At 40.8% G+C, this 12,644-nt stretch overlaps 1 protein-coding gene and 1 long non-coding RNA gene across 11 annotated transcripts in view; one reads left to right on the top strand and one right to left on the bottom strand.

Annotated features, from left to right (window-relative positions):
- Nucleotides 1-12,644, bottom strand: part of PDE1C (phosphodiesterase 1C) — a 306,686-nt gene that overhangs the window by 14,453 nt on the left and 279,589 nt on the right. For 9 of the 10 annotated variants that reach the window (XM_052692642.1, XM_052692641.1, XM_052692648.1 and 6 more), the window contains one exon: nucleotides 2,323-5,066. The exons of the other annotated variant lie outside the window; for it this stretch is intronic. In XM_052692642.1, coding sequence (XP_052548602.1) covers nucleotides 5,053-5,066 — 14 coding nt within the window. In that variant the 3' untranslated portion in view covers nucleotides 2,323-5,052. Of the gene's footprint in view, nucleotides 1-2,322; nucleotides 5,067-12,644 lie in introns of those variants that run through there. 10 annotated transcript variants of the gene reach the window in all.
- LOC128085407 (uncharacterized) overlaps nucleotides 1-12,644 on the top strand; it is a 117,261-nt gene that overhangs the window by 66,012 nt on the left and 38,605 nt on the right. The window lies entirely within an intron of this gene.

Here is a 12,644-nt window from a genome sequence, read left to right as displayed (position 1 = left end):
ACAGAGAATGGCAGCATCAGCATTGGTTCTACTTTTACGATAGCAAACAGGGAGAGGGCTGGCTGGAATGGCAAAGCCCCTGGGCCTATGGAAGCAAAGTGAGCACTGCATTAGGATGCACACCTGCAGTCAAACCAAGAATGGGACATACCTGCTGATGCCACAGCACCTGCTTTGGAGGGAGCAGACTTTGCACCCTGAAATACAAAGCATTTTCCCCTCCTTTCTACCCACAAGATGCAGCTGGCAGTTTGCACAGTCTGTGTTGTCAGGGCTCACTCTTGTCATCAGCAAGGGAGGCCCCGTTTCGGAGTGCTTACACTCAAACATCGCCTCTGAGACACGCACAGCTCCGTTCTTTTTAATCACTGGGTGGGGTGGTGGATCAAAAGAGTGACAGAGAACACTTGATTACGCTGTCATTTGCTGAGCATCGCTGGCAAACATCCAATATGTATCATCAGAGGAGGATGAGCTCCATTATTATGAAATAAACTGGGAGGAGAAAGGAGCCGATACGGAATTATTTCAGACCATCTCATGAAGTTCTAAAGATGGGCTACTTAATTGTAGATGAGGCTTCAAAAGTATTGTCCTTGTCAGTTTCCATCATTTCTGATTGGAATGGATTAGTATGCTTTTTAATTTAAAACCAGACCCGCTGCAGAATTCGCAAGGACTGACAATGGAAGTGCTTGTTGTTGCCTTCCAAAGCAGCTTTTCACACAGCATTGCAACCTACATAGCCTGAAAGCATTTTGCTTCCAGACTGATCTTGTAAGCCTTTGTATGTACCTATGCAATTGGCATATTCAAATGGCAGTTTGTAAAAACACAACGCTCTACCATTTTTCTCTGCCATAACCAACCACGTTTTGGGAAATTTCCCTCCGATGAGAAAAATTATGTTTGAAAAAAGCAACACTGAGAAAAAAGGAATTTTCTTCTCTCATTTTACCCATCAGGAACCAAGCTCCCAAAATCCAGATTCATTCTGCTGCTAAATGTTCTACTGCATTGATACGTGGGGAGTAAATCTAACAGCTGAGGCTATACAAAGTGGCTGCACTTTCAGATAAGCATCAGCCTGCTTAGACTGACTACTGGGAAATACATTTAAAACAGCAAAATTTCCTCTTCATCTGCCACCTATTTTGCCACCTACAACAACAACAACAACAAAAGGTTTCTGGCATTGATCTCCTTTCTCTAACATGGAAAACAATGTTAATATACATCATCTTTATAAGGGAACACAAACATCTGACCATGTAACTTGGAAAAGAAAGGCTGTGCTGTTAGTAAGGAAAGCTTTGTCATTAGAAAAGGTAAAAAAAAGAACTTTTCATGTGTAAACACTTTTTGCATGCTCTCACACAAACAAATAATTCAAATCATCAAATAAGTGCAGCTCAGAAAATTGCCACCCTTCATCCTTTGAGCCATTTAAATAATGAACAGGGTAATAACCATAATTTTTTTCACTTTTTTTTTTTTTTTTTTAATTATGGAGTGTTCAGGAGTTCAAGCACTACTACATCAGCAGGAGCCAAAGGTCTGCTAATTCCCTGAATACCAGCTCCAGATAAAGTAGAGAACACTGACAGGTTTACCTGCAACCATGTCCCTGCCTGTCTCTAGAGGGTGTCTGGATTCACCCTCTGGCATCACACCACGGGTTCTGGGATGTAAGGGATGCCTGGTGCTCCTCCAGCAGAGCTCTCTGAGACCAGGAGATCCCTTTGTGCCTGCCTGAGGGGCCTCCCGAAGAACTCCTCATGATGTCAGCCTGCAGCCAGCAGCACGGGCCCTTCATTTGCAGTACTTCTGTCTTATTCCTTACTTGTGCACTCTGAGGCTGGAAAAAGAAGGCATCTAAAAACATAGTTCCTATGGCAAAAATTAGGTAAGGATGCAACAACAGAAATCCCTTGCTTTTTATAGAGAGAGACCATGCCACTAGCTGACAAAGACCTAATCCTTTTCCTCTTTTCTTTTTTCTTTCATGGAATAAAGTAAGAGAAAGCAATTCTGCTTTTTTTTTTTTTTTTTTTTTTTTTTAATATTTATTATTTTTTTACACAATTGCACAGTGGCTGATCTCTAGTTGTACTGGGAGGTGACTAAACATACAGCTCCTTGGCTCACAGTGCTCTGGCACAGTGCTGCAGAGTGTTCCAGGGAGGCAAGGAGTCTGGTACAGTACCATGGCAATGATCCGGGAAGGGAACTCCATGACACATCCTTTCATCTGGCCTGGTTCCTCTGTAGGATCTCAATTCCCAGATTTCACTTTATACATTTCCAGACTAATAGAAAAGATCTCATGGGGAATTATTTTATTTTAAGTGACAATGAAAAAAATTCCAAAAAGTACTACTAATCCACAGTATCAAGTTCAGATGACTTTAAAAGGGCAGAAAAATATCAGAGCTAGCTGTGACTGCCTGCCTGTGTTTTGCAAGGCATTTTCTGCACATCTGTGCGCTGAAGTCACCGATTCTCTGACTGTAGCATCTCTTATAGAGCAGTACCCTGTTCTGACCTGCAGTCCCAAGAGACAGCAAGCCAACTGCTTCTTTTATAGTTCCTACCAGTGGCCAGTAATCCTGGCAACACAGGTAAAACCTTTTCCAGTCTGATCTCTCACCTTTGTGCAAGCGCATGAGAAGCAAGAACTGACTGGCTGTGAATTAAGCCTTCTTGCTTTGCTGTCTGAAAGAAGTCAGTCCCAGAAAGAAAGAAAGCAAAAGCAGATGAAGAAAAATATTTACTTTTTATTATTATTATTATTCTACTGGGCACGATGTAGGTATCTTTAGTCACTGTACGTTAGGTAAAGGTAACTTTAAAAGTATTAAAGTATACTAAACCATCCTGCACCAGTGACCAAGCTCTCGGGCAGGATATGTTCTCCTTGACTCCAGGAGGTCTGACTCAGCAGGGACTGAATCACTACTGTGGTGTTTCATTTGCAGTAGTGATATTTCATAGGCAACGTCCCTCCAAAGAGCCTGGTCAAGGCTGGAAGTCAGCCTGCCGCTCTGAGCTGGGGCTGAATGCTGATGGTGGAGGAAAGGGGAGGTGGAAAAGTGCTACGAGGTGATACAGCCTTTCCCTGACACACCTCCTTTTATCAGCACTCCTTTCTTCACAAAATCTACCCCAGGATACACCCAGAGCTACTGCTGAAGCAGTGTGCCCTCATATTTATTTTATTTAAAAGAGCTGGTACACTGATGCCAATGGTGAGACCCAGGAACTGCAAGAGTTACTTTCTCACATCTTTCTTCTGAAAACATGATTTAAGTGCAACCTTTTCACGGCATGAACCTAATCTAACTCTCTGGCTTTCACCACATGGTGTCCCAAAAAAAGAACTCAAAATGTCCCTAGTCTCAATAACTAAAATCTCAAATACAAACACTCCTGAGTGAGAAGGTACTCACGTTCAAATGCAGATTTAGGCTGAGCTAACTGCTGTGATGTTTGCTAGCTTTACATGAAGCTCGGCCCTTGTACATACACAGCTTAAGCAGGAACAGAGAACCAAGCTCTAATATAGGCTGGTGGTGAAGTCCTGTGCTTCTGAATATGAAAAAGAAATGCCAAAGAACTGCCTTCCTAAGCCAGTGTTTACACGTTCTCTACGCAGCATAGAGCCATGACTGCCATCCGATTCCTTGTGAAATACATTTATGACTAACACAGCACAACCTTATCCTGAATAAAAAGGAGATAGGCAAAAACAACTGTATGTGTAAATACGTGTGCCTCGGTTTCCAAAAGACAGGTAAAACTGTGCACAGTTAAATGGATCCTTACTAAGATTCCAAGGCAGAAAAACACTTACAAACATTTGCTGTTTCTCATAAAAATATACCCTCCTGAATCGAAGCCTAAGTGAGGAGGTTTGTCAGCATTTCTTCCCTGCAATAGGCCAAAATGATGGCTACTGTCCGTGTGTCTGACTCTACTGGATGAGACAGCTTTATCCACCGACTCCAGGCATGTGTTTAGGACACACGTCTTCATTTTGTTTTTGTCTGTACTTCTCCAGCCACACTTTTCCTTCCTTTGGCCTGTCCATTCAGTCAGTGATGAAAGAAGTATCACACTGAGATGAAGGTAAGAATCGATCCGTGTGATTCCCCGCTGCCCTTCTTCTCTTAGGCCTTCAGGACAGACAAAGTGGTTACTGGTAGCCAACGAGCAGATGTGGGAAACTGCTCATTATCTGTAATCCCAAGTTAAGTCAGGTACCTCAAACAGTACATTAGTACGTGCTCTCAGAGGCTGACAAAATCTGCCCCAAAGGAATATCACTTTCATTGATTCCTTCTCTCCTTTTACTAACTGCAAGTGCACTATAAAATCAAGGGTTGAGTGAGTCTGCCCACTTCTGTTTCGAAACGAAAGCATTTTGCTATCGTTGCATTGTCTGTGATAAGCTCCAAATCCTAACAAATGGCAACTTGACTACAAATTCAACATTCTTACGCATACAATCTTCTACAGCAAGGGTAAAACGGACGTCAAGTTCTGTCTACCACCAATTGGAAAAATCTCTTGGGGAAAAGCAAAAACAATAAAAGGGAAATATTATCCAGTGAAGTATTATTACAATCTCATTTTCTTAGGTTCTTTTGCAACATCTTAATATTGTGATTTTGCAAGCTGAGGCGTAACAGCAAAGGGCAGTACCAGCTTTTGAAGATGACTCGTCTGTGTGCTCCACCTGTCCATCAAATTGAACCAATTGCATCAGAAAATCACCAGATTTTTTTAAAACCAAACAACTTCCCAAAACAACAACAAATGCACACAAACATGAACAAACAAAACTAGATCACACCCCAAAAACCAATGCCCCCACCCTAGAGCCCGGAGTCATTAGCTGTGAAATAGCCAGTGGGAGGAGGAGTGTTTTGGAAGTTGTTTAACGCCTTCCTCGGAAACTGGTCTTTGCGGAAGGAGGAGGAGAACAGGAATGAAGAAGCTCGGCTAAAATGATGAAAGAAATGTGCAGTCTCTTTTTTTTTTAATATATTTTTACTCTTCTGTATCTGGAAAAAAAAAGAAAGAAAAAGAAAAGTGTCAAATGCTGCCTTTCTCCCCTTCATCCAAGAAATGGGTAATCTGGGGAAGAAAACGAAAGGTAACAGTTTAGACAGCCTCGTTCACTCAAAGCAGTGTAGTTTTCCTTAACTGTTGAAAAGGCCAAAATGTCAGGTGCAAAAAAAGCTACACTTCTTATTGACTTGTCTGGAAATTCCATTCTGTTTTACACAAAGCGAAATCCATTGCTGTCTGGCTAATCCAGCAGAAATGAAACCTTTGGAACTACTGGAATCATGGAACAGAATTCAGCCTTCTTTGCCTTAGAGCTCTCCGATCACCCTTGTTCACTACCTATTTCAGTACTTTTTTGGTCATAAAAGTAACAATAACATACATATGGTTTGGACTGACAAAAAGAATGTGCTCCAAACACAAAGGTGCACTAGCTTTTAAAAAGCCCCTCAAACGGTCTGCAGTGAAAAGCAGAGCCTCACAGATGGATGCATTGTGAGAACTAACAAAGGATGTTCACATTACAGTCTGCCTGACTCCTCTGCAACTGAAAGCCTAACTCAATACAGTAAGTGTAAAACCACATCACTGGTCAGATTATGATGGCCTGTGAATTTGGTTGTCACTTGTTGATCTCCAGAAGCCATTTGCCCAAGGTTGCAAGAAACAACATTGGTCTTTTTATAGCACTGTGGATAATAACAGTATCACCAACAGGAAATAATAAAGAACAAAAAAATTACAATACCTATTGGTGGAGCAAAGCCATATCTCTATTGACAGTGACCAGCCCAAATAAGATCTAACAGGTTCATGAAGTCCAGGGACAAGGCCAAAAGCAGTAACAAGAAATGTTGTCAAAGCAGCACATTCACAACAGAAACAAAAATATCCCTATTCCTGGCAGGAGGAGCTTGTCAGACTTACCCTTAGCCATAGTGTAACAACAGGATGTCCTCCTCTACAAGGAACTTAGGACAAGTCAGGTATGTATGGGCAAGTTTTTTATGAAATCATCTCTCACAACAGAGATATGATCCAAAAATATGCAGGACCCACTTAGAAATTTGCCTCTGATAGATATTTAGAGATTTGACTTAGATAATTAAAATTCCTAACCTCTTCAGAAGCCCAAACCCAAATCATTTGAAGCTAGCAGAATGAAATCTATGGGCAAATACTAGCAACTCCCTCAGCCTCAGAATTTGTCTGACTAACAGTACCTGGAATGCAGAAATGTAGCTGATTTCTATATAGTTATGCATACCATGAATTAATTTCACAATGAACAGATTTCCTTGAGATAGAAATGTGGAAAATAAAATTTCTTCTTTATTTCTAATGAAAGAAGACAGTTTCTAATGGAAGAGGATACTATCCATCCATTCTTACATGTCCCCCAGAAATCTTCTGGAAAAGCATCAAACAGGAACAAGAGTATTTCACTCTATATCAACCAAACAAGTTCTCTGAATACGTGTGGCATTCTGCTTAGATACATTTATTCTGAACTACACTTTTAGCAGTGGAGTTGAAAGTGCATTTGGAAAGATCTCTCAGGCAAGGAGATTCAATCCAAGGAGACATGAATTTACCTGTAAGGCTGCACAAGCCTCAGAAAATGATGAGATTAGAATCTCTGCGTCCCTTTCAGAAAGCCGGTTTCTTTAGACTCTAAGAATATGGTTCTAGGTTTTTTTATTTCTTTAGGCAAAGGCAAAAGGAATCAACAAAACAAAGATGTGAGACTCTGCTACCAGACTGCGTTATGCCTGATGAATGAGTAGCAGTGGTTGCTGAATCATCTGAACCAGAGCTCCAAGTACCACTTAACCCTCCCTTCCATTCCTATGCCATCCATACTCTCAAGACTTTTAACCTCTCCCATCCCCTTTAATGAAACAGGGAAAAAATGTGATGTTTTTATGCAGACTAGAAGTTCCCTGTGGAGACCTGAGTCATACAGTGTTTTCTGGCTCCTATTAGTCACATCATCAGCTTAAGTCAGAACATTCCAGTACAGCCCTTGCTTTGAACTGTTTTTCTACTTGGTGGAGCAAATGCATTGGCTTCCTAGCTGAGTTTCCCTTTGGATACAATATAGCTTCCCTAAGACTACCTTAACCTCAGATACCATTCAATCTCTTTTCCAATTCAGAACAACAAATCCAGTGCAAATATTAGGATATATTAATAGAGCTAATTGGAAGAGAAAAAGAACAAATATGCAGTGCTGTGCATGCAGAAGACTTGTAGTTCACTTGGCATGTATTGAAATTCTTCATCTGAAATAGCCTCCTTTGAATGCACATCTCTGCCCTTCAGCATCGTCGTCAAATTTATTTTGTGTGTCAGGGTTGAGTACTGGCCCTCCCCTTCACCACAAACAGAAATGCCAGTGACTTCTACAGCCTTTCATGAGGTACCAGCACGCACTGCAAGGTTATGAAGTCCATCCCTGCTATCAGCTTCCAGTTAACACCAGGGAATTTTTAACATGTGTTCAATGGAACACAGATGCATATATTTACTACTTTACTACATAGTCTGTTGCACTGAAGTGAAAATATACTGCAGTTTGTCTTTTCCTTCACACAGAATTGCTCAGCGTACAACTGTATGCATACAGCAAAGAATCTGGATGCCAGTTTTGCACAACCAGTGACTCATCTCAAACACGACCTCTCCTCCTTTTGTGATAAAACAAATGTTTGGGGGTCCAAGACCTTACCAGAACTAGCCCTTGTTGGCACTTATTATGCTCATCTAACACAAGCTTTCACAGCCTGCTACCCAGCTGGAGAACAGGAACAGACAGATCCTTGGAGGCACTCTGGTGGAGATGAGAGTTTAGACTGAGTCAAAAACTACACCTGCTCTGCAGTGAGTCAGGCTCCTTGCAGAGCCTACGTCACAGGCATTGCTCTGCTTGCATCAGCTGGAAGTCAGCAGCCAACCTTCTCCACATGTCTTCTGAAGGGCCTGGCTCAGCCTCTCCAGCCAGGACCTGCCCTCTCCCTGCACCACAGAGTCATGGAATCGCTTGCACTGAAAGGCCCCTGAAAGACCACCTGGTTCCAACTCCCACCATTTTCTCCCAAGTCACCAGAACCAAAGGGCTGTCCAGCACAGCTAGGGACAATCCCACGTTCTCCACTGCAGGGCTGTGCTGCGAGGGCAAGGTCAAAGTATATGTGTTTCAATTGCATTTAAGAGAAAATGCTCTGATCTCCTCTCCTAAAAGCTGGATGCTACATGTAGGCTATGTGGCAGTGGAACATGGAATAAGGTTTTAGGTTTTCTACACAGACTACCTAGCTTGCCTGGGAGAGCAACAAGACCAATACCAACGTCAATCACAAGTTTTTGAGGTTATTCTCAGTCCCTGTTTCCTCTTCTCAAGGATGTGTTTCTTCAGCATTACAAGCTATACTCATTAATAAAGGATGCACAGTGATACTACAGTCATCCAGGAGTGCACATTCCCTTTTTTTCTCCAAGCAGATGAAGGTAACCTTGCAGTTTACTGGTGAAAAAGAAGTATGCAGCATGTAAAAATCCCAACTTCTAAACATGAAACTGCATGAGCACTCCTGTAGGACAACAGAACTCTACCACGCTGCCAAATAATGTTGCCCTTGAGGTACCACTATCCCAGGACATTTCTGACTTTGGGTTTTAATACGCATCAAAATTAACCATATTCTCTTTTAATAAACTACCTATGTGAGTGACATTTCATGCTATTATAATACGAAATCATAAAAAAAAAAAGCAACCAAAAATTTCAGCATCTTTTTTTGTATTTTTTTTTATATTTTGTTCTTTAAGATTTAAAGAAAAAAATAATCTTATTAAAATCAGATTCTCTCACTGCATCCCAGTAACTACAGTGCATGTGACACCAACTGCCTGTTTTATGTTCTATCACAAGCAGTGTATATCAGAGGGGTGTCACTTTCAGCAAAGTCGAATGGGCAAAATTGATGCACACAATAATTTTTTATCCTGAAAAGGAAGAGTTGTGGGAAGAGTGTAATAAAGGATAAATGAGAGACACTGAGAAGATCAGCAGGGAACAGTATTCGCTGTTTCTCACAGCGCAGGTAGTGGGTTATCAAATGTAATTATCAAGCAGTAAATTTGAAACAAATAAAAAGATGTGATTTTTCATATAACACCTAAGCAAACCTTAAATTATGTTTCTTCAGAGTGCTGGGTATGTAAAGAGTACTTAAAAGAGAACTCTAAAGAAAATTAAACAAAGTAATAGAAGAAAAATCCATCAGAGACTATTCAAGATTTGTCCTCTGCATTAGATTCTGTGGAAGAAAAAAGGGTTTAGGTTTAAAGTGCTGCTCTCTTTTTATTATTTCTTCATTAAAGTCTCTGCTATGAAAAGTTGTAAAGTGCTTGACAGAGAGCTGAAGGGCATTCTGGACTGACCCAGCAAGGTTGTTTGAATATTCCTAGGTAAGACAATACAGTGTTGGGAAGTAGCCTCTATGCTCACATATTAAAATACAACAGAACAAAGCCCATCAAAACAGATGTAAAAAAAATCACAGAATCCAAGAATGGCCTGGGTTGCAAAGGAGCACAGTGCTCATCCAGTTCCAACCCCTGCTGTGTGCAGGTCACCAACCAGCAGCCCAGGCTGCCCATAGCCACATCCAGCCTGGCCTTGAATGCCTGCAGGGATGGGGCATCCACAGCCTCCTTGGGCAACCTGTGCCAGTGCCTCACCAGCCTCTGGGTGAAAAACTTCCTCCTCATATCCAACCTAAACCTCCCCTGTCTCAGTTTAAAACCATTCCCCCTTGTCCTGTCACCATCCACCCTTGCAAACAGCCGTTCCCCCTCCTGTTTCTGTGCTCCCTTCAAATATTGGAAGTATGTGGAAAAATACTACATACATTTGAAAAACAAATAATTCAAGTGTTCAGATTTTAGAGGAAAATATAGAATTTCCCCATCATGTACAAATTTACACCAATTATTACATTTCCACGAGGCACTTTCCTGATTCAGGTTTTTCCAGACTTCCCAAATGTCAGAAAAAAAATAAAAATGGAATATACACACTTCTTACTTCTATTTCTCTGACTCTTCAAATGCAAAAAGCTTTAATCACAACTGATGAGCCCAGGTTTTCCAGTATGAGACTACTCCAAAGTTTGTTCTCCTCCCACATGCTGCTCAGTTCAAGCAGTGGGTCAAATGACAACAGAAATGACAAAATTGTTGTATGTCAACTGATGTCATAAAACAATTACTGCAAAACAAGGAAGAAAAACAGTCTGAGTAAATGTGATTGAGATAATCCATAATCCAAAAGGTGGTTAACCTTAATACTACATAGAAAGAATGGAAATATTTGCAGCTGATGGGACAGATCTCTAAGCGATTTCCATGGGAACCTCCTGCCAGGATTGACTCCCTAATTTTACAGAGTTATCCCAACAAGCCTGGCTATTTATTGCTTCCCCTGCATGCTAACATGTGCTCAGTGGTACATGTTTCTGCCTGTTAAAGTACTGTTAAAGCTACTCCTGAAGCAGAATAAAAAGATGATGTCCAAAATCTCTATTCTCTTGCTTCTTTTGAGTCAGAGATGAACGAGGCCTAAGAAACAAAGTTCATAAGATCAGTGAAATGAAGAAGAGATATGTGTTACAAGTTCATTCATCTGCATTGTCTGCCTTTTTAATAGACAAAAAAATAATTATTTTTCCAAAGGAAACAGCCAAGTTTCTCTGTGGTGCCTGAGTCCTGTTTAAGGTAAAGAAATATAAGTGCTTCTGGGAGAAAACTTGGAATACTTGTTTTGTAACTGAATTCAAGTACCATTACTGTAATTTAGCAGACATCCCAAGTGCTTAGCATTCTTGTTGCTGGGGGGGAAATGACATTAGCAAGGAAGGTGTTCTTATTTCTGAGTTTTGGCACACAGTTATCTCTAAATCATTCATGACTTCGAACAATTTCTAGTCGTGTTCACGTGGATCTTGTGCTTTATGTTTGACAGCTTGCATTATACTTGACCTGAAATCACAGCAGTGCTGGAAGAAAGAGATTTGTTTAGCTTTAATGTATGTTGAATGACTACTGGTACATTATAGAGATACTCAACTGCAGAGAAGAAAAAAAAAGCAACAAAACAACGGCCGCATTGGCAAAAGTTTGGTTCTGCCAAATACATTTGAATTTCCTGAGTAAAGCATGTGAGAAAGAAACTAGTCATGCATTATGCAAGGTGATCTACAGGAGTAGGTGTGAAAACTTACTCAACATTTGGTGATCAAACATAATTCAAAGTTCTGAACGCATCTGTGGTAAAAGCTAGATCACAGTTTTCATACAGAGATGTTCTGTTGTGGATGCAAACTAAAACCTCAGCCAAAGATATGAATCAGAATTTTGTAATTAGCACTGAGCAAATAATGTCTTATTTGAATGAGTGAATACACTAAAAAGCTGGTAATACTCTGCTCTGGGTCAGGCACAAGTAATCACTTTTTTTCTGCCAAGGCAAAAAAAAACTATTGCTGAGGAGTGCTTTTTTGGTGGGAGGGAGGCAGAGATAAAATGAAAGATCAATGTAGAATCATAGGTTTTCTACCACTAACTTTAATAAAACTTTTTTTTCTTTTTTTTCTTTCTTTTTTTTTTTTTTTTGTAGCATTTCCTTAAAGCTGGCTAGATACATGAAACCAGTTCAAAGGAAAAAATCTGATTTAGATTTCATCAATGTCTCTTCAGTTTTTGACAATGACTTATTCTTCATCACTTCAATTCCTAAATACTGTAGTCTGATTCAAAATTTCACTTTTCAACTAATGCCACGTCCAGTTTTCCTTCTTCTGCATTTATTATTGCCTACAAGGGCTGGGTTTTGACATTAAGAATGCCTGAACAGCAGTTCAGGTGCAGAGAAGAGAATGAAGCTAGCTATGTAGCAGTGAAATAATTAAAGGCAGTAAAGATTGCTTAGAGGGTATGAATCTCAGAAAACTAGCCAGAAAAGTGACTCTCCTCCCTGTCCAGCCTCTGTCCTCTAAATGGGACAGATTCCTGGGCTGAGCAGCTCAAGGATATCCACCCTCAAGGATAGAGCAGGCACACACAGCACAGGTCTGCAAAGCACTCACCAAGCATTCAGCTGGCTGTCTATAGGGTGCAGTCTTTACATTTAGATTCCCACTGTGCTGACTTTTTATCTCTTCCAGCTTCTAGTTAAACTGCTTTGTCAGTGGCAGCGTTGCACAGGGAAAAAGGAGGCCGGATTGTCACTGAGTTGAACATTAGCTGATGGAAGGAGGGAACAAGGACTTCCCCCTTGCTGAAGTGAGACTTTCTATACATCACTGCACATGCACATTTTCCTAAATGGGATTAGAAGGGCTATAACACAGTAAGATCATAGCTCCACTCCCTGAAATGGCTGACAGTGCAAAAATCAAGGAGGAATGGGCACAACGTACTGCACAAGTTATGCATTACACCTCTAGTGTCATGGCTGTTATCCTTGAGGAGCTATCTCTAAGCAGAATTACATGCAAAGGACAAAA

Source organism: Tympanuchus pallidicinctus, unplaced genomic scaffold (genome assembly GCF_026119805.1).
Source record: "Tympanuchus pallidicinctus isolate F22 unplaced genomic scaffold, pur_lepc_1.0 scaffold3, whole genome shotgun sequence".
Classification (NCBI taxonomy): domain Eukaryota; kingdom Metazoa; phylum Chordata; class Aves; order Galliformes; family Phasianidae; genus Tympanuchus; species Tympanuchus pallidicinctus.
The sequence above is the reverse complement of the archived record's forward strand: the minus strand, read 5'-3'. Positions and strand labels throughout refer to the sequence as shown.